The 26,756-nt window shown below is 51.2% G+C and overlaps 1 protein-coding gene across 3 annotated transcripts; it reads right to left on the bottom strand.

Moving 5' to 3' along the window:
• Positions 1-4,217: 4,217 nt before the first annotated feature.
• Positions 4,218-25,423, bottom strand: WNT5A (Wnt family member 5A). 3 transcript variants are annotated; one of them, XM_070455899.1, is made up of 7 exons: positions 25,221-25,423; positions 24,255-24,388; positions 23,453-23,641; positions 14,005-14,138; positions 12,499-12,749; positions 8,089-8,381; positions 4,218-4,816 (listed from the first exon to the last, which is right to left on the bottom strand). In XM_070455899.1, the coding sequence occupies exons 4-7, from the start codon at positions 14,082-14,084 to the stop codon at positions 4,358-4,360; spliced, it is 1,083 nt and encodes a 360-aa protein (XP_070312000.1). In that variant the 5' UTR covers positions 14,085-14,138; positions 23,453-23,641; positions 24,255-24,388; positions 25,221-25,423; the 3' UTR covers positions 4,218-4,357. The 3 variants fall into 3 exon arrangements, with proteins under 3 accessions (XP_070312000.1, XP_020743973.1, XP_020743974.1); XM_020888314.2 differs by lacking the exons at positions 23,453-23,641; positions 24,255-24,388; positions 25,221-25,423 and adding an exon at positions 20,041-21,378; XM_020888315.2 differs by lacking the exons at positions 23,453-23,641; positions 24,255-24,388; positions 25,221-25,423 and adding an exon at positions 14,548-14,759.
• Positions 25,424-26,756: the final 1,333 nt, after the last annotated feature.

Here is a 26,756-nt window from a genome sequence, read left to right as displayed (position 1 = left end):
GATATACATGCCTGAAATGTGGATATCTTTTCTGGATTCTCTGAGCCATCATCAGGCTCGAGGCCCACATTAAACTTCAGTCGTCATGAACACCATCTCTGCCAAACATAACACATGACTGCACTGATTTCATAAAATGATTTTAATAGAAAAGTAGTACAAGATATGAACAAAAATAAATAATCTTTATCTCATTTCTAGCCCAGCAAATAGTACACTGCATGTAAAGCTGGTCTACAATGCAATTTTCCTCATTTCTTGTTTGCCTCTGAAATACAGAGACAGCATGTTAATTAAATCTTCTAGATTAAAATTGATACATTTTTAAGAAAAAATCATACCGGCCTTTAATCATTCCACATCCATTTTTTAAAAGTTGGCTAACAAGATGCTGTTTCTCTAACATTAAAATATTATCCAGTCATCAGAGTTAAATATAAGGTCTGTGTGAATAGGTAAATTGGAAGATTCTTTTACTCAGTTTTAATTCCTGCCTTGCTGTTTCCAATATTAAGAATGCATTTCATTGTCTTACTTTCAAAGTATAGCATCTGCATCTGGCTCTCACCAATCCACAGAGAGGGGAGAGTAACAAATACTTTTTAAAAAAATAAATATTTTAGAAGTATATTTTACAGTGACAATGCAGTATTGCAAACCTATGCCTTGGTGTGTATTTGCACCATATATATATATCCTTCAAGTTATTAGTGCTTTTTCTAGCTGTCTCTGTCTACACTATGGATCACTCACTCTTTGGGGGTTGCTTTTGTGGATGATCTCTAGGAGCCAGCCCGTGACAGTCTCTTATTTGGAACACTTGTGCTAGCATGTCATCCTTGATGATTCTGGGGCTTGAGTAAGGTCTTACAAAAACAAACGGAAAACTGTACTGGAAAATAGAACAAGCAGAGGTCTGCATGGCCTACTAAACAGTGCCGGTCTCGGGAGGCCAACAGCTCAAGGAACTCAACAGATATACTGGACTAAAGCTTCAAACAGCCTTCCTTTTACTTAAGCCCATAATTACTATTTTGAACATATACCTCCGTTCGCTGCTGCCTGTATATAAATTTTTTGTTAATTTTCCTGTATTGGGAAGATCTTGAATGCAGTCCAGGATGAGATGAAGAAAAAAAAAATGCTGACACTCCTAAATCGAATATATGTTTTTGCAATAAAGAACACTGGTCAATATACAACTGAGGAAAAACTGAAACAGATGTGGGTCCTAGAACCACAAGCGTTTGAATTTGCCCAGAAATGCTATTTTAAACACTCTATATGTTGGTCTACTGTTTTTTTGTGGAATAATGCATTCTTGGCATCCTTAAAAGGTTTCAATATGTTACAAGGTTATCCAGAAAGAAAAAAGCAAGGGGCTAACGTATCAGTCTGTTCATCGCAGCCCAGACTCACTGCGCCTTCAAGAAGCACAAGGGCTCGTATTAATTGCACTTAACACAACGAACCTTCAGTTTCCTTCATTCTCTGCAGATTGAGGCTTGCTTTTAATAAACTACTTTCCAAGGGGCAAAGAGACACTCCATACACAGAAAGTTCAAATAGAGTGGCGCACTAGCTGCAGTGGTGAACACAAATATACTTTTTTTGCACTAAAACTCTGTTCATGGATAAAAGCATGTGCCTTTTCAGTTCTTCTCTGAGATGCTACAATACCAACACGCTCTAAAACAATTAAGTTACATGCATAATGCTCAAAGAATGTGAGCAATCCTATAACCAGCTTTAAGCCATCTGCTTGATTTTCTTGAGGAACATATATAGGAAAAGAGAATTCCCCTTTTGTTCCGTTACATATAGAAATCTTTTGAAGCTCCCAAATAGTTTGGTTTTGGTAAAATTCTCCACTCTTCTATTATTCTGACATGTAGTCACCCCTAAACTATCCCTCATGTTTTCTCAAAAACTCTCCACATGAAGTATCTGAAGGACAATTGAAACCACTTACCAATATACAAGTAATATTTTATTTTATATTCTATCTTCCATTTGGCATAAGCCTTCAATGTTTGTTTTTGAACCAGTGAAATATACAAATCACACAAGACAGACGTATGTACATTAAAAGTACAGAATAAAGGCCATAAAAGATATACATAATATCTGAATGACAAGTAGAATATTTTACATTAAATAGTTTCTTTTAAAAACTAGGATTGTTAAACTCAACTCTCTTCATAAACATGAATCACTAGAAAGGAACAAAAAATCTGGTTTAGAAAATAAAAAAAATTACTTCATGGTTTTTGTATAATAAAAACCAAAAAAGTGACATTTTAAACTAATTAGTGCTTTTTACTTTCAAGATCTTTTGCTTGCAATTCACTGCAGCTGGGGGCAGGGGGAGTGAATATCCTTGTGCAATAAGAGCCGCTGGTGGCCGGGGTGACCTGAGGGCCACTGAGCCTGTGAAGGCTGCAGGAGAACGTGTCTCTCCCAAACTTCTCAAACAGTACAAGATGAGAACACAGATGATGCACTCTTTGAAAAAGAGGTGTCCTGGTTTTTTGTTGTTTTTGTTTTTTTAAACTAGCTAAAGATGTTGTGAGCTGGATTTTCGCTAGGGACTCGGTATAGGTGCCCTCAGGTCTAACGGGCACCAAGTTCCACCCTGCAGAGTGAGCAAAGGAGAGAGAAATGCTGACAGCGTGTCCTCTTCATTCCCACCTCTGTAATGAACAAGTAATGCCCTCTCCAGAAAGGGTGCAGAAAACGAGGCTGGAGAACCAGGGGATGGAGCAGGGAGACCAAAGAAATCTTCCAACCACCATGCCCACGACTAAGACCTTCCAGATTCCTTAGAAACCGTCGGGGAAAATCCCACCTGGGTTTTACGAAGAAATAACCCCAGAGTAAACTGTAAATCTAAATCACTGGCTGCACTGAGATATAATCATCTTTATATTTATATATATATATATGTCTATATATATATATGTTATGTACAAGAGACTGAGCTTTCAGGTACCACGGAACCAATCCCCCCTTATAAAGCCAACTCTTCGAGTCCACTGGGAACAGTTCCAGGTACACCTGCAGAAGAACAGGAAGCGTCAGTGGAGAGTCTGAACACAGGATCAGAAGACAGAAATGCTGCCACACCTCTGTGCAGTCCATTCGCCAAGTGACGTCATGAAAACATAGAAGACTACTGTTCCTCGAAATAAAAGTTGTAGGGGGAATAAAATCCCCAAGTAGCAAGCTGTTTTCCAAGCGGAGCTCCTAAGGTTTCATTTCCTGTCCTACAATCAGAGGGGACCCGGTGGAGCTCCGCTTGGAAACGAGGCCGCAGCGCAGCAAGGCACGGCGTCGGAGGGGGCTCGGGGTCAAGGAGGGAGGGTGGAGGTCACTTTTTCCCCTCAAATAGGCTTTCTGCTCTGGTGCAGGGCTGCACTGCACACAATTACCTTGTAGTTCGGGTTGAGGATCTGTGAATGGAATTCGTGTGTTATTTTCATTATTATCATTTATTAACCAAGTATCCCTAAGAAAATTACAGTATATTTTCCTTTATCGCCAAGCCAACCTCCCTGCCCTTCTCCAAACAAAAAGTCTGGTACCAGAATCATTCAGGGATCCTTTTCCAAGTGGATAAGCTGATTCTCACAACAGCTTTGAATGTTAAGTCAACTGACTCAATATAAGGAGTTGTTGTTTTAATGTCCGGGGCTTCTCTCCCTGCTCCCCAGGTTTCAGTAGCTAACAGAATGGACCAGCTGTAGATGGAATGCTGGAGGTCAGTGAGACATGTGATAAACCTTCTTTCTTAAAGGGAAATGAGATTCTCATTCTTAAATTTTAAATACATTTTGGAAATACTTCAGGCTGGCAGCCCCGGGGAAAGAGGGGGTAGGGTTCTCATTGTTTTATCTGTTTCTCAAGACCTTCTGGCTTCCCCAGAGCACAGAACTCCTTTTGGTCACAGGTGCTGAGTCATGCATAGCTCTGCCACCCTCTTGCAGTGGGATGCTACCTGTCCCATACGAACACTGAGACAAAGAAAACAATGTTTCCTTGACCTCCAGATGTGCACACATCTCAGCAAGGGCATGTTTTATCCCCCCATCCATTATACCACCAAAACAAGTCTTGTCTTACCTTTTCAAAGATCCACAAAATAAATATTTTCTTGGTTCCCAACCCCCTTATTGCCAAATAATAATTATAATATTATTAACCACAGAGTCCTCAGATGGGAACAGGGGGTGGAAATGGTTCCGGTTGCAATTCTTGGGGATGGAAAACACATTAAAAAAAAAACCCAACAACAGAATCACTGTACTTTCTATAAATAAGTGGGTCCTGGGAGTGGGGCCGGGCGGCGGGGCGCCCACTACTTGCAGACGAACTGGTCCACGATCTCCGTGCACTTCTTGCACTTGACGTAGCAGCACCAGTGGAACTTGCAGTGGCAGCGCTCGGTCTGCACCGTCTTGAACTGGTCGTAGCCGCGGCCGCAGCACATGAGCTCGCACCCGTCCATGCCCTCCGACGTCTTGTTGCACAGGCGGCCCTGCGTGCCCAGCGAGCCGGTGCTCTCGTTGCGCACGCAGTAGTCGGGGCTGGGGTCGATGTAGACCAGGTCCTGGGTGGTGGGCGAGTTGAAGCGGCTGTTGACCTGCACCAGCTTGCCCCGGCTGTTGAGCCGCATGGCCGCCGCGCTGTCGTACTTCTCCTTCAGGGCGTCGCCCACCTTGCGGAAGTCGGCCAGCTGCAGCCAGCACGTCTTGAGGCTGCACGAGCCTGACACCCCGTGGCACTTGCAGGCCACGTCGGCCAGGCTGTACACCGTCTGCGGGGACAGGGGGACACTCAGCGGGGGGCACCCTCACCTGGGAGCCCAGACCCCGGTCACCAGCTCAGCCTGGGCCACCTCCCCCTCGTCCTCCAGACCTGGAGCCTTTTGTGGCCTTCTTTAAAAATTAGTCTGCAAAATAAATCGGTTCTTAGCCCCTCACTGTTACACATCATCATAATAAACTACCCGGTTTTGAATGGGAACAAGAAACAAGACTGTTGCCTTGGCTTCCTTTGTGCAGGGAAGCAGGAGACTGCCGTCAGAAGATCACCTGGACTGCTGCCACCAGCAGCCTTGAGGGAAGGGCTCTGTCGCCTGCATCTCAGAGGAGCCAAGTGAGGCCCAGTGAGGTGTGCCAGCCCAACCACTGGGAAGGAGGGCCACGGCTGCAACCCAGGCAGGTGGGCTCCGGGCTCACGCCACGGGTGGCCAGGGTTCAAACCTTTCCTCACTCACTGTTCGCACTGTCGTGGGGCGAGCCCTATCCTAGGAGCCTCCACACTCTCATCTCACCACATCCTCCCAGCAAGGTTGTAACCTGGGCGGGACTGGACGAGGGCCCAGTGAGCAGAGAAGGTGAGTGGCCCAGATGGTCACACAGGCTGGATAGAGGGGGACCAGGCCTGGATCTCAGGTACCTTCACTCCTGCTTCCTGCAAGGCCCCTACCCTCTGTGCAGGCTGAGAGCCTCCACCCTGGACCCAGGCAGACACAGATTCTGTCCTGCCCCTGCCCCTGAATTTAGGCAAGGGGCATCACCATTCTGGGCCTCTGCTCACCATCTGCGAAGGGCACTGTGATGGTCCCAACCTCACGGCAGTGTTACAAGGGTAAAACCAAGAGATGCTGGCTTGAGCTACTTACGGGCAGGATGCAATCAGCAAACCTGGTCTGCAGGGTGATGAGGGCATGGTGCTGGGCCCTCGCCAGTCCCCGGTGCTGCAGTCACAGCACGCACAGCTCTGGGAGGCGGGCACTGCCTATTTATAGGGCCGCCTGCCCCGTGCCGTGCCAGTGAACCTCCAGAGCCGTGAGAGGCAGCTCCTGCCCCAGCAGCGACCCTCTCCCTCCAGGGCTTCAGAGGGGCTTTCCTCAAAGGGCAACTCAAGCGTACCCCCTCCACATGAAGGGTTTCATGTCCTCAGCTAGTGTGGGAAAGGGTTTTGCAAACGTAATTAACCTTTACTCCCCTTTGAGAAGAATCGGAAGCTAGATTTCCTTTCTAGGAGTCTAATACGGTTTCCTGACCCAGTGTCCAGCTTTCCTCCTCTCACCCCTATGATCCTGGAGGAATACCATCTTCTCTGTAACCTCATCCACCAGGATCAAGCAGAGTTCACTGCTCCAACTATAACATTTCCAAAAAACCTATGTAGAAATGCTCATGTTAAATGAAATTATATCAAATGTGCTTTTCACACTCTCCAACCCCACCTGTCTCCCCTTGGAAGTGCCTTGACCTGCTCTTCTTGGTTGCTAAGCTCCTGTGATTTCTCTCCATGAGAGAAGTCTAGGAAATCCCCAAAGAAGGCTGAAAGCACAAGAGAGGGACACAGGGCCCGAGTCAGCCATACCTCTGTCCCGGAGGCATTTGTGGTCTGAGATGCTGGGCACCCTGCATGCAGATTAAGGGGATGTGTCCTGGATAGAGAACAGGACCAAGGTGCTAGGCTCCCAAGACAGTGGGGTGGCCGTGCCCACTCCGAGGCCTGGGCTGGCTGCAGGGGGCAGAAAGTCCACCCCAGGTACAGGCACCCCAGCAAAGGGGAGCCTCAGAAAGGAGAGGCCACACTCCCCCGGAGCAACCATCTGACCCCTCAGGCATCACAGGTAAGATAGGTCGAAGTTGAGAAGAAACAGGTTACCTGGAGGGATCTGGGTTATCTTCCACTTTCCTAGGTGCTTTGCTTCATTAGGTCTAGTGACTTAGTTCTCATTTATCAAGCACTTACCACTGGTTGACACTGAACTCAGCCCTTTGGTTGAGCGTTATTAATTAGAACTCAGAAGTGGCCAAGTGTTGATAACAAGGTTCATCTGCTGTATGGCCCCAGCAAGTCCTCACGGCAGCCCCAAGCATCAGTGCTAATGTCCCTCTGACCGGTGAGCAGACGGGGCAACAGGGGCTCAGAAACAGAGCAGGGTGTTAACCGAGATTTCTTTAATGCCCAAACCTGCAGCCCTTCACCCTCGAGCTGCAACGCCTTAGTTTAAGGAAAAAAGTGCCTGGGCTGACAGCTCCATCCCCTAATTCTCTGCCCTGGCCTGGAAGTGGTTCTCCAGCCTCAATTTCCCATCTTTCACACAAGGGTGTGTGGCGGGAGAGCTCTCAGGTTCCTTCCTGTCCCCTGGATGTTACTCTGTGATTACCATTCCTGTTCCTCACCCCAAAATACAGAAGAGTGAGATCTCTGACCAGAAAGTTCCTGGCACCCACCTTGGGTTCTCTGAAAAAAAATAATGGTCCTGGTTTTCAGTGCTGCCAAAGTTAGGAAAAGTTTTCACCCCTTCATTTTAAAGCAGCCATAAAGTGCCATGTGTTTAACCGCAGGAAAAAAGGGTCTTTTTAACTATTGTGAGGGAGCTTTTCACAGCCCCACTAGGGGAAGGAAAGAGTGAAACAGGGGATGGGGTGGCAGGCAGGCTGCCTTGGAGGACTTTCTGTCTGGACACTTCCGAGGCCCTCTCTCTTCCCTCCATGGGTCTGATCATCAGACCTACGAAATTCCACACGGTTGGAAAGTTTTCCTGGCAAAGCTCTTTTTACAAACCCTCAATCCATCAGGCCTGCTGTCCCAGGACACCAGGAGGGGCACAGAGAAGGGGGAGGTGACCCGGGTGCTGGGTGAGGGCTTTCTCAACTGGGCACCTCCTGAAATAAATAACTCCCTCTCCCCGATTTAATCGCAGCCACAAACTTGTTCCAGGGAGGAGGGCTGCGAACCTAAGCAGCATGTTTAGCTCTGGCCTGGCCAATTGCACTGGGGACTAATTAAAGAGGCGGAGAAAGATCTTTCTCAGGCCACTGCAGGCGCCCCTTGGCTGGAGCGGGCCACAGCGGCCTGCTTCCGCTCCAGGAGGCCTTTCTGGGGTGTGCACCCCTCTCCAGGGAGGCCTGTGGGGAGCTGGCTGAGGGGAGTGGAGGGACAGAGAGGAGCAGGCAGGGGGGAAATAGACCGGAAAAGCTAGGAAGGGAGGCGGAGACAGGAAGAGAGTCCCGGAGAGCCGGAGCCCCGGCCCCTCCCAGGCGGGGAGCGGACACTCACCCGGCGGCCGGCCTCGTTGTTGTGCAGGTTCATCAGGATGCGCGCGCTCTCGTAGGAGCCCTTGGCGTGGATGCGCTCCCGCTCGCGGGCGTCCACGAACTCCTTGGCGAAGCGGTAGCCGTAGTCGATGTTGTCGCCGCAGCCGCCCCACAGCCAGTCCCGCGGCAGGTCCTTGGGGCGCGCGGCGCGGCTGCAGCCGCAGGTGGACAGCTCGCCCTCGCGGCAGGCGCGGCTCATGGCGTTGACCACCCCCGCGGCGCTCACCGCGTACGTGAAGGCCGTCTCGCGGCTGCCTGCGGGCGAGGGCCGGTCAGCGGGCGCCCCCCTCCTCCGCAGCCCCGCCGGCGAACACCCCTACCCCGCTCCTAGAGGGGGGACTAGAGAGCCCCAGGACCCAGGCCCTCCTCCCCAACACGCAGAAACAACCCAGGAGAGTATTAACACCCACCCACCCCACCTCTGCTCTGGTCATCTCAGAGCCCAAGGCGGGATGCTCAGAGATCCATTGCTCTATACACCTCTTCTGAAAATAACCCAAAATGCCTAGAAAAGAAGTCGCCAAGGGAAGAAAACACACAATTGGGGAAGACTTCTTGACACTTATTTAACATTTGTTACTGTTTTCATTCTGAGTGACCTACAGGATGAGAGCACAGAGGCTCAGAGCCTCTGAAGAAAGCCCTAGGCCCCCAGGGAAGCCAGACTCTGCAGCGCTCCTGTGGCCCCGCCGGTAGTAACCTGACTTCGCCTTCCTCCATCTGCAGCATCAAGTCTGACTCAGAACAAGGCTCCTGACTTCCCCAGAGGCTATTTCTCAACCGGTTCCTAGAGAGTTAAAATGAAATTCTTGCCTCTTCTCAGTTCCCAAGCTGACCAGCCTGATGCTTCTCACTCAAGAAGGTGAGTATCTTACTTTCCCAACAGCCTCTGACTCCAAGTGTCAGGAAAACAACAAGGGGGGGGGGGGAAGGGGGGAGATACAGTCTTAAGGAGAAAAAAAGAAAAAGGTTCTCCTTCCCTAAAACTTGTAAAGAATATCTCCCTGTCAAACAGTTCTATAGGAGCCCTATTTGTATGGAGAAAAATGGAGGTGAGCATAGACTACCTTAATTTCCAGTTTCCACTTGTACCTAGAGACATTTCTACATGGAACAAGAATTCACTTAATGAGTGTTATACTATGAGGGAGAAAGGGTTAATACCCAGCCAGCTGAAGCTGGGCCTGGGGGCAGGGGGTGATGAGGGGGCCTCATTTTCCTCAACTATAAAATAAGGGTATTGAACTAGATGCCCCGGGGGGAAGAGGCCCCTTCTGACACTGGGATCCCTGTACCAGGATCAGTTTCTCTTAAAGAGCTTGCTAACAATTTTTTTGGGGGGGTGTGGGGGCAGGGAATCACAACAGCAGCTGACCACCGTACTCAGGGGCCATCCTGCAGGAGGGTGGTTCTGCCAACTCAGGGAACCTGCAGACCGCCCTTCCTTTGGGCTTCTGCCCCTCAATCTGCGACCACTTGTGGTTCCCCTCTGGGAAATGGCGATGGCTCTGATTTACCAAACCTTCCCTCCCACATTGTAAAAAATGAATAACTTGAGGAGTGTGCTGGTGGTTGGCAGGAGGATCCAGAAAGTTCCTGTGGGGGTGTTCCATCTATCTAGTTGAATTAGCAAGGCCGAGAACATCAAGGGAGTGGTGAGAAATGAGGAGAGCAGACAGATCCTAGGGAGTGATCTGAGGATTAACACTGATAGTACAGAAAATCCTGTGGACGGGAGACGCGTAGAATACAGAGGTAGCTTGAGGGAGAGAGAAACCATCCTCTGGAGACAGAGGAGGAGAAAAAAACACTGTCCTGCATACAGAGAGCATCAGAAGGATGTTATACAAAGCACGACAGTGCTATCTTGCCCATTTTCTTTGCCCCAGAATTCAAACCTCTAGCGATCTCTAAGCTAGTGGGTCACTGCAGGGAAGGCGTCAGCATGAGACGGCTCTTTGGCTGCAGCGTGGGGACTCAGTCATCCTGGAAGCAGCCCTGCATCCGGTGACAGCTCCCCCTGAGAGAGAGCAACCTCTCCTGTCCTCACCCTCTGGGAAAACGGCGCCTTTCTTACACATCTTTTCACAGCAGGCAAACAAAGACAAGCGGGAGACAAAAGCTGGAAGGAAAGACTAGCACGATGAAAAATGAGGAAGTTTTCATAATGAAGAGGCAACTGTGTACAGCGCCTGGACTGGCCTCTCGAGAAAGCAGGTGAGCGCCTGGGGGTGGCAGCTTGGGTCTCAGACACTGGCCCCATCACAGGGTCAATCGGGGACGAGAACCTGGTGAATGCCATGCTCTGGAGTGGGCACCCACACACTTAGCATCAAAGGTGTTTCAAAATTTCCCTTAGCTCATTCTCATCTAACAAACCCTAAGTAGAAAAGTGAAAATGAAGTAACTTTTCCCCATTGGGGTGGGGTTCAGGTTCCTCTTCCATAAAAATCTATTCTGATTTTTCTTCTCTCCATCTCTCTCTCTCTCTAAGGCCCTGTGTTCAACCGTGAGCCACCCAGCAGCAGCTGTCTGCTCTGAGAACTCGGACACCTGAGGATCCTCTGGTGAGGAGGGCCTCAGGGATGGTAGGATCCAGGAGGGCTCCCTCGTCTGGGGCCATCATGAGCTTCTATTCCTGCCTACTTCCCATCACCTAAGACAGTGCCACACAGCTAAAGACCAGAGAGTCTACTTACAGGGGACAATTAAACACAGGCCTTTGTACCAAGAGTTCTGCTTGTTCCCTGAGGAAGCAGGCTCTTTGAATCTTGGACCACATTTTAAATAAATCTTCAGCAGAACTCAAATCCACTTAGCAAATGATAGCTTATTCTGAACATTTTGGGCCCAAACAGGCTACATACAAAGAGGATCTTAAATCAAAGCTGTATTCCAGTGACTACACAGAAAAACAGTTCCAATTGCTGTTTTCCTTCCTTGTTAGCATCAGAGGTGTATGATTTTCACTAACTCATACACATGGGGAAAACTCCCAAAGTCTGAGAGGAAGACAGATAGAGGGAGCACATAAGACAAAGGTTTAGAGAAAGCTGAGAGGTTCCTGTGACATAGCTGACAAAGATGTTTTTGGATCACTCACAATATCATCAAAATGCACGAGAATTAAATCTTCACTACAACCCGAGTTAACCACATAAGGCAGCCCATGTTTGGGGGAAACTCCTGTGTTCCTGAAGCTTAACTCCTAGATTCAGGTCCCAGAATATGCATTAGCACATTTTAATCATTAACAGGAAAGCCCTAGGAGGCTCTGTAGGCTGAGGCTGCAGACCGTTCTCCCATTCAATTAGAGGAACGGCTTCCAGTCCTGTATTATTTTAGTTTATGAAGCTGCTTGGCTCAAACATCCACTGACAACTCTTTTTTGTTCTCAATGAATGCACTTTTCAGGGTTTTTTTAAAAAGCATTTTATCCATCCGTGACGGACATTAAGCCAACTTTTTATCTTCAGTTAGTATAAACAGTTAATTGCTTTGATAAATTGCTTCTTATTTTAGGAGTCACTGCAGTCATATTAATTATATGGGCTTGTTTGCATAAAAGTAAAGAGACCAAAAATATTCACTAGCAAACACACACAGGACCACATCTGTCAGACTGTAGCCTACACTATTCAACCAAACCAGAGGCAGACTGAGTTTCCAAATTCTTTGCCTTTAGCCCAGTTTTGGTGCCACCTTCTCCCTGAATAGAACAACAAGTTCAACAACACATTTAAAAATAAAGAATTGGACCGTGAATGATACATCGAACACTTGTAAGGCTGCCTGTTGAAGCAGGTGTTCTTATATCAATGGCCAACTCACAAATGTAAATTGGATCACTTCTAATTAAAATTCTTCCTGAGACTAAAAGTAAAGTGTCTAACATATATATCTCGATAGATAGCGTTAAGAAATATCTATATTAGGAAAATTAAAACCTTATTCACGTCCAGCTCATCCAGCATTCTTTAAGATGGCAATTTTCAGTTTGATGCCTGGGCCATCTAAATTGTGACTTAGGTTAGGAAACTTCTAATAGCTAAAGAGTTTTGAAGTTTAAGGACAGAAACGACTCCGCTTTCCCCATCTACTTTTTTAAAACCAAAAGAAGTGTTCTGGTACTATGTTGCACAAAATTCTTTTTAGGAAAATTAAGTGATCAGAAAAATGAAGGTGTCATTGATGCCCACCCCCTCCTGATCTAATTCAAGAGGACAGGCGCAAACACAGCCATAATGACAGAAGTCCCAAGCCGCTACCCTGTTGGAAGAGTCCCATCAGATGAAGTTTGTAAGCAACACTAGAGACGTTTCCTAGGAGAACAGTTTCTATGTATTTAACAATATCTGAAACGATTTCCTACCGATCTGCATGACCCTGCCGAAGACAGAGGTGTTATCCACGGTGCTGCAGTTCCACCTCCGGTGTCGGAACTGATACTGGCACTCCTTGATGCCCGTCTTGGCGCCCTCTCCGATGTACTGCATGTGGTCCTGATACAAGTGGCAGAGTTTCTTCTGTCCTTGGGAAAGTCCTGCCAGTTGGCTGCAGAGAGGCTGCGCTCCTATGATATATACTTCTGACATCTGAACAGGGTTATTCATACCTAGCGACCTAAAAAGGGGGGGGGAGATGTGCATTCAAGATTTACGTGAACTCTAAAGGTGGGCCCCCTGAAAACATGTCAGCAATACAGAAGTTTAAGCACACAGATGCTTTTTCTCTCCTGCTTGTCCTCATGACAAAGTATGAGACGGGCTTCATAGAACTCCTCTGTTTAAACTCCACTCAGAAAACGGAGGCATTGTGTAGTCCCCATCCCGCCATCTGGCTTCTCAGCTAGTTTTCACTCCCCTCCTTGCCCCTCTCTGCCATTTACCTGAACCAAAATTTCTGATATTCCACACCAGAAAAGGGGGTAAAAGGCAGTCTGGGGGGATGGGCCTCTGACATGAGAGAAAATGACTCACTTTGCCCCACAAATTGGACCGATCTGCCTTGAAAATGTATGAATATGGAAAGCAGACACAATTCGACACGGGTAGGAGATAGCAGTTCCTTTTGACTGATGGAAGAACAGGAGGACAAGTATACAGACGGAAGAAAATTCACCCTGTTCTGGACGTTTTAAAAGGGCTCCTTATGTGACTGTGAGGGACCCAAGACAGAGTATCCGGGGAACAGAAGTCATGTTTGACAGAAAAACGCTGTTCATTTGCAGTTTAAAAAAAAAAAAAAAAAAAACCAGAACGCCGTCAAAAATAATCCTCTAGATATAATGCAGTCTACCCTCGAGGCCCCTACCAGCAAGAAACCTGCATTTAAGGACACTGAACTAGTCAAGGTAACCTCTTTTGATTAAATTTCAAGCCCCCGGTACTTCCCCACTTGGAGTTTAGCTATCTTCCTAGTAACTCTGCCTACGTCAGACCCTGAAAGTTAGTAACCTCAAGTGACAGAAAATAAATGTTGGAACTCACTTTTACTACCTAAAGGTAGCAAAAAGCACATTTTATAGATAGGCTTACAATTATTAGAGAAGTGAATTCTGGTTTCCCTTAATTACATGATGTGTACTACAAGCATAATCTGAACCTCAAAAAAAAGTTAAATTTATAGCTTCTATTCCCTATGGAACTAAAGATAAGCTTCACAGGGTTAAAAATTAGCAAAAATTCACAAAATTTAAAGAAAAATTTGATTTAAAGATACATATGTTTATATACATACACATATATAAATATATATATGATATATATGTGTGTATTACATAAATGCACCCAAATTCACGACTGAGAATATTGCAGCATTCATTATACAATGCAAACGAATCTTAAAGTAAAAGAATATGCATATAGGATAAACTTACCACCAAGAATTAGCCTCTATTACAACCTGGGCGAAGGAGAGAAATATGGCCAAAGCCATTAGGAAGAACTTGGAAGACATTGCCCTTCCAGCCGTCCCCCAAGCAACTGCTGGGCTTAATATTCCAATCGACTTCTGGAGAGGGAAGAAAGGAGCAGATGTTTATTGCCTCTCAGATAATTTTCAAGCATACAAGTTTAAACAACGGAAGTATCCGGGATCTCTCAAGTTTACTGTTGATTGACTGCGCTTCTCCTCCGTGAGTTTTTTGATGGCAAGATATAGGCAGTTTCTTTTTCCAAATTAATCCACCCACGCAACCTCACCAGGAAATCTGATTTCGCTGGGATCCTGCGCGCGGGGCACGCCAGCGATTACAAACATGTCTCAATGCTGTTGAGTCAAAGCCCCGGTGCCAGGCGCTGCCTCCTTCCTGCTTGCTCTCGTCCTGCACCCCCTCGCTCCCCTCTAGTTCCGCGCTGCGCTGAGTCCCTCCTCGGGAATTCACTCGGGGACCCGCTGCCACCCTCGTCCTCTCCCCGACCTGGGCCGAGCAACAAGTGGAGCCGGAATTAATTCCATGGGCGAGAGGAGCGCGAGGGCGAGTGGAGCGCGCCGCCGGCGGCTGCGGAGGAGGCGGGGTGGCCGGCGCGGGGGTGGGGGGTGGGGGCAGCACGCGGGAGGGAAGGGCAAGGGGTGGGGGGCGAGGCCCCCGGGAGCGGCGCGCGCGGGAGTGCCCAGCTGGGAAATGCAGCTCTGAATTAACAGCATCAGTTTCATAATCAGTTTACGGCCCGCTCCGGGGCTAGCCGCTTCCATAGCGGGAAAGGCAGCCTGGGTTTCCTTAGACCGCTCTTCGGCCAGACTGGAGTGGGGAAAAGGAGATGGGGGCGCACGGGGCATAAGGGGATGGGCGAGCTGCTCTCCCAACACAGGAAACCGGAAAACAGTGCCCTCTCCTGCCTCCGGCCTCCGCCTTGGAGTGTATCCCAGAGGAGGGATACACCCTCCTCCCCCCCTCACCCGGGTCGCGCTGTCCGAGGAGAGGGGCTCCCTTCCCTCCCCACAGCGCTCCCCCAAAATCTCATTTTCTCACTCCCACTACCGCTCCCTCCAGTCCCCACTTCTAGCAGCTGCCACGGAGAAAGGGGAAAGGAAGCCGAGAGGACTCGTTTTCTTTGGTCCTGGTCTGGAGTCGATCATCTCGCCATCGGGGCACCTTAAGCGTGGTCTTGAAACTCCGCTCCCCCACCCTCCAGCCCAATTCGGACGCGGTTGGGTCAGCCCCGCAAGATGAGGGTGCAGGGTGAGGCCCCGGCCCCTGCGAAGGAGCCCCCGGCTGGGCCAGAGATGCGCTGGCTCCCGCGCCTCGGCCGAGCCCCTGGATTCCAGGGCGCAGAGGGCCTCGGCAGCGAAGGTTCCCGTCGTCAAGAATTTAGGGGGCAGGGGGCGGCCTCGGAAGCATCCACCGCCGTCCTCCCCACTGGTGACTTCTCCACCTGTAGGCGGCAGCGGAGCGAGACGGCGGCGGGTGGGAGGAACGGCTTTCCAAAATCCACTTTTACATCTCTGATAAGAGTAACCCTGCCGCGCTGCGCCACCCTTGGCTGCCAAGGGAGCCCCTTCCTCGGAAAAGGAAAGGTGAACCTCCTCCAGGCTGCAGAAAGGCCTGGGCTGGAACCGGCGCCAGAAAAGACTGGGGGGACCGAGGCAGCGGTGGAGACGCGAAGGGGCGCAGGAGCGCGCCCCAGCTTTCCCTTGCCAGCCTCCCTTTTGGCCTTGATTCCTCGAGGCTTCTCTAGAGGAAATGCTTATGTGGTCCCCAGTGCCCGCCACCCAGGGCTCCGCGCCCGAGGCCCACTCATCCCTAAAACGTCGCAAAGCTGGGGGGCGCATCCCGCAGAAGAGAAGCCTGGGATTTCCCCAGCCCAGGAGAGAGAGAAGGCTCGGTCTTCCTCCCCACCCCCGCCCGAAGTGTCAAGTTTCCTCCAGGGGAGGGGGTGGCTCGCGAGGGCTGCTTTCTCGCGCGGCCCAAGTTGCGAAGTCAACTCTCCCCATCGGGGGCCAAGGCCGCGCGCGTGCACACACTCATACACACTCACACTCTGGCACATTCACACACTCACTCGTGCACAGACACACACGCTCTCCGACGTGCTTCCCAGGCGGAGGCAGAGACCGCGCTGCGGGCCGCGCGCACTTTTCCAGCTTTCCGACGGGCGGGGCGCTCGGGGCGGGGCGCGGGCAGCCGAGAAATTGATAACAGATTCCGCGGATTACTGCGGATCTCTTTGTTAGAGGAGAAGCCACACAAACCGATCCCACTCTTGGCCCGACGACCTCGGGGAGAAGCCACTCGTTCACAGAACTGGGGCCAAAGTGGGAGCGGGGCAGTTGGCTTCCGCGACGCGGGTCTCTAAGCCCCGGGCTGGGAGTAGGCCGGAGGTGTCCCGAAGGGAATCTGCTGGGAGAGCCCCGCGAGTCGCGTCTCCACTTAACCCGCGCGCTTGCCCGGAAACACCTTGGCCCTCTTCCCGCTCCAATCCCCCATGCAACCCAGAAAAGGCCCCACAAGTTTAAAGACTGAAGGAAGCCACAGCCAACTCACTGATACACCGAACTGTAGGGTAAACGTCCCTGCCTGTTTACCAAGAGAACTGATCCAAAAAGAGGACAAAATAAGACCTCTCCGGAGACCGTAACACCCAGGGTAAAAGTTCTGGGTAGAAGCTGAATTCACCGAAGACCGGGCTAAAAATTTTGAACAATTTCAGGGTCCGAGGAAATGGACTTTGTAAGGAGACTTGGAATCTGTCTCTAGCGCGCGTCAGAGAGGAGGGCTGCGGGCATTTGAGAGGTTCAAGCGCAAGGGAGGGCTGAGGTGGGGGTAGGGCGTTTGCGCGCCCTTGTCTCCAGCCCCAGAGCAGATCCACGTAGAGTCGGCTTATACTGTCTCTCCTCCAAAGCCTTCCCCTGGATTAAAAGTGTCCCTAACCCTTCTTTATCAACTGGTGTGCGGGCCGAGAATCCTCTAAACTCCGTCACAAGAGTTTAGAGGACTTTGGGGGGCGGCAGAAAGCCTGGGAAAGCACGCCCAAGTCGGAGGCCAGAGGCGCCTAAAAAGAAATTCCCTCGAGGCAGGGAGAAAATTCTCTCCCCTCAGCCACTGGCCCTACCTCACTCGGTCTGGGCACCCCAGCCCCAGACCCTAGTCTTCACGTCCAGCCCCAGCCCCCAGGCCCTAATCTCTGGGAGCGGAAATGATGGGAGAAACTGGGAGAAGAAATTAGATTGACCTGGGCTCGCGGTGGCGAAAAACAGGAAACTCTTAAGAATCTCAGCCCTTAGTGGGAGATATATTTTGTTTCCCCCACTTCAACCTCTCCCGAAAGCAAGGAAAGAGAGGTGGAGAAAACTGCAGGAGAAAAATTCAGCGGCAGCCACAAAGTTGGGGACCGCGGGGAGAAGCAGGAGGGGATGGTGGGCTGAAGGGAGGTCCACTTCGGGGGAGCCCGGGAGGAGCCCGCGCTCCCCCAGGCCTCTAGCCTGGAACAAGAGAGCCGCAGCTGCCCCTAGTCGCCCGGGTGTGTCCACTGCACCGAGGGTGGGAAGGGGTGGGGGAGCCGAGAGAGGAGGTGGAGGAGGGCCCAAAGCAGTGGAAGGAAGGTGTGCAGCTTCTGACTGCCGTGATTCACAGGGACACCAAGTCGGGTACCAGGGAGTCTCCGAGGGAAGGGCAGTGGTCAAGTCTAGTTCTCTTGCTGGCCTCAGCTCATCCATCCTCAGACAAAATCTCCAGACAGCAAGACAACTCTCTCTCTCTCTCTCACACACATACACACTTGGGGGGACCAGGAGGAGAGAGAAACCTCACTTCTACCTTTCCACACAGGAGGTCTAGCCTAGCTCTCTAGGCACAGGCTCTCAACTCTCCCAAATAACTGTTTGTCCGCAGAAGGAAAGAGAAGGAAAATTACAGAACGCTTCAACACCCATTTTTCAGAGGTGATTTCAACTCCACTTTTTAATAGACAAGAAACTGAGGCCGACAGAGAAAAAGAAGCGCTGGCCCTCGGCTACAGGGTGAACCAGTGAGGGCATCAAGACCAGACCCGAGACTTCCTAGGGGGATGCTCCTGCTCCTTGCTGTGCCCGGGAGAAGGGGTACCAACCCTTCTTCCACTCGCCCGAGCCCCATTCGCTGGATCGGACACTTGGCCCCTTACTGATGCAGCCGCACAGTGCAGCATGTGCTCTGGGGGCCTCCGAGGGGCCCTCCTTGTAGAGTGGGACCTGGCGATCCGAAGGGATGTTCTTGTAAAGCCAGAGGTGGGAGGAAGAGGCGAGGAAGCTGCCCGACTGGCCAGGACACAGGCTCCAAGATGTCCTACCTCAAGGCAGCCAACAGGGGGCAGCCGGCACCGCACAGCGACAAAGAAAAAGGCAGAGGACTAGCTGAGCTCTGGCAGTCGGCGCTAACCCCTTGTGCACCAGAGCGCCCGGTAGAGCGGAGGGAAAAGCAAGGGACTCTGACCGAGCCTCCTGGGGTGGGAGGGTCTTCCTTTGTGGCACCGGGCCTGGCTGAGGCTATAGTATGTACAAGACCCGAGAACAACTGGCCCTTTACTCTCCACAACATGCAGGGCACAGAACCACACACTTGGACACACAATCTCCACTGCCTGCACACCCTTGGCTCCCCGCAGAGTTTGTCTAGAAGCAAAATCTCTGCATCTGGCCTGAGTAGCCTTGAACGTTGGCAGGAGGGCAGCGGGTGAGGAGGTGTGATCCCACCACTGACTCCAAGTGACTTCCAGACAGAGAGCTGTTCATTTTAAGAAAGACGGGAGACGAGAAGGGGCCCCCATGCCAGACTGCGATTGGAGAGTAAAACAGGCCACGGGATTTCCAAGTTGTGGGTTTTTTATGAACTTTTTTTTTGGAGGGGGTGCTTTAGGAAACATCTGAATTCCAATCCCAAACTTATTTTCTAGAAAACTTGAGAGGAGAATCAAGAAAAAGAAAAATAAAGATCGAAGCTTGGAGAACAGAGAGGAAAAATTGTTTGGAAAATAGCTAGTTATACTGCAGGAAATGTTAACTTTTCGTAAAAGTGAACTCTCGGTGACCCTCGGAGTGTGTGACTCGGCTTTAACATACAACTGACAATTAAAACAAACAAGAGTTCACAAACTGCCCCCCGCCCGCTCTCCCAACCCGGAGGCCCAAATGTTTCTAAAGGACTAGGAGGATTCCGCGCGGGGGGCCGGGTGCGCTCTCCCAGCGGACCAAATTAGAGCCACCACCGCCAGCCCTCCCCACCCCTATCACCGCTGCAAAGTGCGGAGCTCACCCAGTGGCGGCTAATAATGCTAATAACGCGACCCTGATCCCTGCGCCAGGGTGCGAGCTGGCCCCCTGCCAGGCACTCTTAAAGGCACAGGGCCTGCTGCGCTTGGGTTCCCCGGCTTCGACGAGCCGGCAACCTGGCCTTTGGCAGCAAAGGGCGGGGGTACGAGGCTCAGGAATAGTCGGCTCCTGGTCTGGGTTCACGGTCTCTCATCCAAGGAGTCCCCTTCCCCTTTCTGAGCCCCGGCCACACACCCTCTCGGGGTCCGCGCCAGTGGGGGCTTGGTAAATATTTGTTGAATTGAATCATTATCCTGTTACTGAAATATACATAGTAAGCTACACTTGAGTTTCTCAGGGCAAAAGGAAAGTCGTCCGCGGACCTCTCTCAGTTTTTCTGCGCTGTCTCGACCCCACTTTTTCTCCAAAGTCTAAAAAAAGTTTGCAGAACTTTTGGTGGGACAAGAGGAGGTCTGTCTCCCGGGAGACCGAGGTAGTGCACGGGGATGGGGGGAGGGCGAAAGGGTAGGGGTCTCTGCCAGCTACGCGGGGGGTTCTAGCGTCTCCAGAGGTAGGAGAAATGAAGGGGGGATAGGGAGAGGTTGGGGGGGAGGTCAGTTAACTTCCAAAAGAAAACAATGTAAAGAAAAAAAAAGTGATGAGCGTCGGCGGCACACAGAACACCTACCTTCATTGCGAGGGGGAGGGGGCGCGGGGAGGAAGTCGCCACCAGAGCCGAAGAATCCAAGCGGAGCGGCCTCGTTAAGCCTGCGGAGGCGATCCTGCGCAGAGCTGCGGGTCTCTCCACGGCTCGTCCGGCAGGCTCTGGGGACTGGAGCCTAAGCCGTCACTAGCGTTCGAGTTTGGGTGTCCAAGCCAGAGTAGCGCTGGGATGCGCGCGGGAACCGAGGGGGCGCCGAAGTCCGCCTGCCGGCAGCAGGAGCAGGACCCGGCCGGCGCGCAACAAGGGAGCCACGGGTCCGGCGAGGGCGCGCAGGCGACTGTTCCTCGGCGAGGCGCTCCCTCTCCAACGTCCATCAGCGACGGCGGTAATTAGGGCTTTCCAACCCCAAATGTGGGCGTGATTGTGCAAAAGACTTTACAACAAATAATAAAAAAAAAAAATTCTTCACAAGAGGGTGAAAAAAAAAAAATGCCCCACAACTCAACTCTGGCCCGGGGCGGGGGGTGGGGGAGGTGATCCCCGCGCCCAGGTGCCTCCGGTTCATTCACACCAGGATCCTGCAGACTTTTGGCGGCTCACGCCTCCCGATAGCCAGCTCCTCCTCTAAGAGTCTGAGTCTGTGGCCGAAACGTCTGCTTCCAGGCGCTGATCCCGCGGCCGCGAGTGAGTGTGTGGACGTCTGTGTACACACACAGACACACACCCAAACACACCCCCCACACACACGCGCACTGCAGCTTGGGGCCACAGAACAATCAGACGCGCACGGGTTTTTCTCCTGGAGATGCCGCAGAAAACGCTCCAGTCGTCATCCGAGCTGCCAGAGTCAGCGCCAACTTTTGTCCTTTCATTTTAGGGTTTGGCAAAAAGGTGGGCGCAAACTGATAAAAGTCGTCTCTGAAAGTTCTGCCTCTGTGGGTTCGGGACGATGCGCGACTGCCCCCGGGGGAGACACCGGTTTCCCCTCCCCACCCTCTTCTCTCTCTCTTCTGGTTAGTCCCCCTCTTTCCCCCCGCCTTTCCAGGGAAAAGGGCGAAGAGACGCGAGGGCCAGGGGCTTCGCGGAGGCTCTTCAGCTCCGGCGGTCCACGGCCGGCGTGGCTGCCCACCTCCTCGTTTGGCGCCGGGGCCGGAGGGGCGGGAGAGCGGGCGGCGGGAGGCGGGCGGTCCGGGTCCGGCAGCGGCGAAGGAGCTCGGTCGGCAGAGGCTGCACGGAACCGGACTCCGTGCGGCGGAGGCGGCGCCTGGAAGCCTGCAGCAACCTTCCACGCGATCCTGCGCCCCGCAGACAGACTGACCGACCGCAGGGACCGCGTCCCCCCCACCCCCCCCACCCCCCGGCCCTCCTGGCCAACTGCCTCCTCCTCTCCCTCCCTCTCTCCGGACTCCTCTTTCCCCTGGTGTTCTCAGGAAAAAAAAAAAAAAAATTAAGTTGCAGAACCAAAGGCGGCTGGAAAGAGAAGGGGCGGGTGGGGGGTGGGGGGGCGGTGGACGGGAGGGGGGAGAAGAAAAAAAAAAAAACCAACTTTGCCTTTGCGCATGCGTGATGAGGCCGACCTATGACAAACTCCGCAGGATTTTAAAGCCGTACCACAAGCTGGGGTGCAGGGGGGGCGTCGGGATACACTCCCAGCAGGAGACCCCTCCTCTTGGCTTCCCATCCCCCAGGCATCTGATGAAAGGGAGAGGTCCACTCCTTAGCCGCAGCCTGACCGCCGCCTGGCGCTCTGCTCTCCTTCCAAAGCCGCCTACCCGCTGGAAGGTGAACCCCAACTTCAGCTTGGACCCCTTGGCTCGCCTGTCCAAGGCGGCTTGCACTAGGCTGCACCGGGGCTGCCGCCATGCCACGGAACCTCTAGGAGGACCACCTCCCCATTCTTATCCCTGGGGGAGGGTCCCCAAGCCCCTGGCTGGACCGAGGGTGAGTGTGCAAGTTCGGCACCGCCCCTAGGGTAGCAGATCTGGGTACTCGGTGCGTGACTGAGCATCTGGCTGTGACCCAGCGCATCTAGAAGTGACCCGTGGTCCTGCCGGTTGGGTCTTGACTGGTTCCCAACCTCAGGTGAGAAGTCTGCAAAGTTCGGCAAAATCGGGTTCCAGTGAAACTTCCAGGCACTTGCAGACACCTGTGGTTTGGGGGGTCCTGCTTGGGCGGGGTTGCCAGATGTGTCCCCTACACCCAGCACGCCAAGGGCGCCACCCAGGTTAAACCATGCCTCACACTGGAGCACAGTTACTCTCCTCAGCCCTCGCCATCCCCAACCGAAGGTGGAAGGAACACCCACACCCCACAGACACACATACACACACCACACACACATACACATTCCGTTTCCGCAGTAGCTCCAGCATGTACTTGACCTTAAGGCAGGTACTTAGGATGGTAGCTGTTTGTTCTTTCCATCCCCCACTCCCATCTCTGGGGACTACCCCAGGGCTTCGCCGCCTGCGCTTCCCAAGTCCCTTCCTAACCGTGACTTGTCCTAGCTGACTGCACCCCTCCAAGGCCCTGACCTGCTGGGCGCACCAAAATGGCAGTGTGAGGCTCGCTTTGTTTCACTAGGGGTGCGCGCAGACCTAAGGGCCGATGCACATTTACCTTAGATCCCCTTGGGACGCAGCCCATTCACATGAATCCCCTTTCCGATAGACCTTCTCTAGGCCTTGACGACTTGGGGGGCTATTTTCCAAATTATAATCTAGCCTTAGATCTGCCCATGGGAGGGAGGGTGTAAACAAAGGGGTCTCCGCTCGGCATGCCGCCCCCCTCCCCCGCAGTTCCCTCTCCAGTTCCTTCACCCAGCGGTTGCACCCTGGCTTCTCCCAGCCGTGGGGAGCACACGCTCCTACCAGGCAGGCGCCCCAGTGATGCCCCACAGACCCAGTTCACCCACGGAGGCTCTGACAAGTGGCCAGAAATAAGCTGACTAAGAACACAGTTCGTTGTCACCCAAGTGCTGGACGCTGATGTTTACAAGATCCTACTCCCAGAATTTGCCCCCCACATACCATCAGTCCAGAAACACCAGCTTCCTCACCACAAACCTCTTTTTTAACTTGTTGTATTCTGAATTATCTGAACAATCGCCTGCTCTCTCCCGTTGCCTCTGTTAGTGTGTGGACCAGCCCCAGCACTTTTACTTCCTGCTCTGCTTTCTTTTCTCTCCTGGAGAAGACACTAGAGCTGGGTTACGGCTGAGCATAAACTCTGAAGTCTGGAGTTCCAGTCCTAAAATTGCCACTTTCTAACTGTGAAACCTTAGACAAGTCAGTTAGCCTCTCAGAATCCTCTTAAACACACACCTATGACAACAATAACAAAAATATTGATTTTGTTACAATATAAACAAACAAAAACCATAGAAATATAATGACCTTGCCACACAACAAAGAAAAACAGAAATATGATGACCTACCTGGTAGGAAAGCAGTGAAAATGAAACAGATGACCTTGAAAATCTGGGGTGCAGCGAGAATGAACAGCGGAGTTCATGGAGAACTCAGCAGGGCTCAGGCAGCGCACAGGGTCCTCATTACCTGCTCCTCTACAAACAGCAGCTCTGAAGACGGGTTTTCACGCTCCTTTGGTGGTGAAACTGGACCTCCTGTGACAAGATCATTTAGAGTCTTAATTTATCCCAGTTAAAGTGAATGTTCATACTTTTCACAGAATACGAATGGTGTTGGGTTACTGGGTACTTCCCCAGACCTCACGGGGGCTATTTGCAAACTAAATTATCATATGCCCCCATTTTATCTTTCAAAAAAAATTCTAAAATTTCCAACAAATCAATCTATCCCCAAGGAGTTCAGATAAAAGATTATGAACTTTATCTGATGATATTACTAATATCTGTGCTGAGATTATACCCCAGGAGGATGCAGTAAACTCAGTAACAGTGTTTTCCACTGCTCTCACTCACTCTACTGCTCAGAACAGTACCTGGTACTTAGTAAGTGCTTGGTAGTGTTTGATGAATGATCTGATGAATGCATGAATGGATGAAGGAATTCTTTCCAGGGGAAAATGTCAAGGGAAACCAACTGTGAAATCCACTGTGAGCCTTCAATCAGGTCTCCTCTGGAAAGCGGGCCCTGTTGTAAGCAGCAGCCCCACCATGGGTGTTGGTTGGTTTGGCTGGCAAACAGGCAGCCAGCCAGAAGGAGGGAAATGGATGCCCCTTCACCTCCCTCTTCAGATATTCTTGTCTCACCTACCTCCAGTTTGTGCAACTCCATGGTTTCCCTTTCCCAAGTGTGTGTGCATTTGGGTGTGTGCATACAGATTGAGTCATCTGCAGACACACTGGCAAGGCATCGCCATACTCCACTCATTAAAAACGCTTTTGAGCCTGTGGAACAAATAAATCAATATTTTTGGCTGCTCTCCCACCAGGATTATTTCACAAAACAGAGTGTGAGATAAGGAATTTATGAACGATCGCATCCCCGTGCTGCCTTTCTCAGTGGGAGAAAGCAGGGCTGGGCTGTCATTCTGGGAAAATCTACCCTCCTTTTATGCCCAGCAAATAATATTTTATGGCCCTGGGTTTATGGTGGTGTTTTAATGATCCGCTGTAGAAAGCGGTTTTCTCTCCAGTCACTAGAATTTGTCAAGAAGGGCTGGAGGCCATAAAAAAGGGACGGGCCCCAGGGACAAACAGGCTCCATCTTCTGAAATAAACTAATAAAGATTCCCGAGATGTTTACTCCTCCACCTCAGAGTCAAGACCAGCCGGGCAGCCGGCGAGGGGCCCACAGATGGAGCACTAAACAGGACAAAGAGGCCGGAAGGGGCTCAGGGCTCCTCACCACCACATGGCCACAGTCAAAGTAATACCAGCACATTGTGTTGCCACTGGCCTGGGTGGGGGCGCGTGGGGGGAGCGGGGAGACACTTTGTGACACCTGGCAGACTGAGAGTCTCTCTGAGAACCTTGGGCTCTCCATTTGCTGGGCCTGATCACAGTTCTCTCATTTTGAGCCCTCTTTATAGTCATTGGTGCTTTCTGTGTGGGTGTCAGGGGTATTTGGGGGTGGGGGGGGTTAATAGATTTTTTTTTTTTTTTTAGTTTTACAAGACACTGAGGTCCAACAGACCTGAGTCTGAATCTCAGTTCTGCTTCTTGCTGACCTAGTGACTCTACGGGGGCCACTTCCCCTTCTGAGTCCCGATTTCCTTACCTGTAAACATGGAACTTGTTAGGAATGTTCTCACAATTGAGATCATGTCCAAAAGGCCTCTTTCCAGATCCAGCCATGGAGAAGATGGCTGCAGTGATTTCGACACAAGGAATATGCGTCCCTGGGTTTCTGAGTAAAATCCTGAAACAAATGAGTTGCCTGAGAAAGGTCTGGATAGAAGTGTAGGAAGAGAAAAATATGGCATACAATTGTATGTGATCCTCTGGGTCTGTGCGGTAGAATTCAATATGGATGAGGCTGATAAATGCTGAGATAATAGTGAGTAATGAACAATAGTAATAATTGCAGGTAACATTTATTGACCTCTTCCAGATCCATTGGTTGCTTCCAGAGATGACTGGTGGCTCAGACAGTAAAGTGTCTGCCCGCAGTGCGGGAGACCCGGGTTCGATCCCTGGGTTGGGAAGATCCCCTGGAGAAGGAAATGGCAACCCACTCCAGTAGTCTTGCCTGGAAACTTCCATGGCTGGAGGAGCCTGGAGGGCTACAGTCCATGGGGTCGCAGAGTCGGACACGACTGAGCAACTTCACTTCACTTTATTAGGTACCGGATACCAGCCCCTGTCTGAACTCTTTAAATTCACTGCTTTGTTTCACCTTTACTGTTTCATGAGGGAAGATCTTGTTATTATCTGCACAATATGGAGAAAAAGAAAGGTTCAAAGAGGTCACAATTTCTATAAACCCAAGCAGTTCTAGTGTTCAAACCCACGAGTTTGAGCCTCGGTAATCTGACTCTAAATAACAGAGGCTTAACCACCATACTTTACCTATAAATAATGAGAAACATATTTGTTTTTTCAGTTATCTCCCTGGCTCCCCAGATGTGCCCACACTTCTCGCCTTGGCCAGCTCCATAAAAGGTGTACCTTAGTGGGAAGAGTCTTTCCCTGAAATGGTTTGATTCATTTCACTGTGCCCCAAACATGGAAACCTCGGAAATAAGCCACACTGAGGTCTCCTGCACTGCAGGCAGATTCTTTACCAGCTGAGCTCAGGTAAGTTCCATAAGCCACACCAGGAAAGCCTGATTCAAGTCTGGTTCACTTTGACGGGTCTGTCAGAGACGGGTCCTTATTTCACTCTCTGGCTTGCTAGGAAGCCATGACTTCCCTGCCTTCATTCCAGCAGCACTATCAGCAACCACAGCATCCACACTCAGCAACACACCGTGAATTCCGACCTTGTCTGCACGGCATCCTTTGGATTCCCTGCTCTTTGCAAAGGCCTCGGTCTGGTGTTCCTCCCGTGCTGGCCCTGAAGCGAGGGACGAGGACGTGAGGGCTCACTCCCCGGTGCGGCTCAGATCACATCACTCCCCTGCGTGAGGTCCTGCACGGACTTCCCGGTTTACCAGGTAAAGTCTAAACACGGTGGCCTGCCTGCCAGCTTCACTGCAGCGTGTCCTCTGCACTTACTGTTCCCTCTGCCTGGAAAGCTGTTCCTCCCAGCCAGGGTCCCCTCACTGCATTCTGGTCACCACCTCAACATACGCACTAAGCTAGGAGAACCCCT

Source organism: Odocoileus virginianus, chromosome 26 (genome assembly GCF_023699985.2).
Source record: "Odocoileus virginianus isolate 20LAN1187 ecotype Illinois chromosome 26, Ovbor_1.2, whole genome shotgun sequence".
NCBI lineage: Eukaryota > Metazoa > Chordata > Mammalia > Artiodactyla > Cervidae > Odocoileus > Odocoileus virginianus.
The sequence above is the reverse complement of the archived record's forward strand: the minus strand, read 5'-3'. Positions and strand labels throughout refer to the sequence as shown.

Excerpts from the sequence above, each read along its gene's own strand:
- WNT5A (XM_020888314.2), bottom strand. Across the intron at positions 8,382-12,498 it reads CGGCAGGGTCATGCAGATCG|GCAGCCGCGAGACGGCCTTC; the intron begins GTAGGAAATCGT and ends CCTCGCCCGCAG. Across the intron at positions 4,817-8,088 it reads ACAACGAGGCCGGCCGCCGG|ACGGTGTACAGCCTGGCCGA; the intron begins GTGAGTGTCCGC and ends CTGTCCCCGCAG.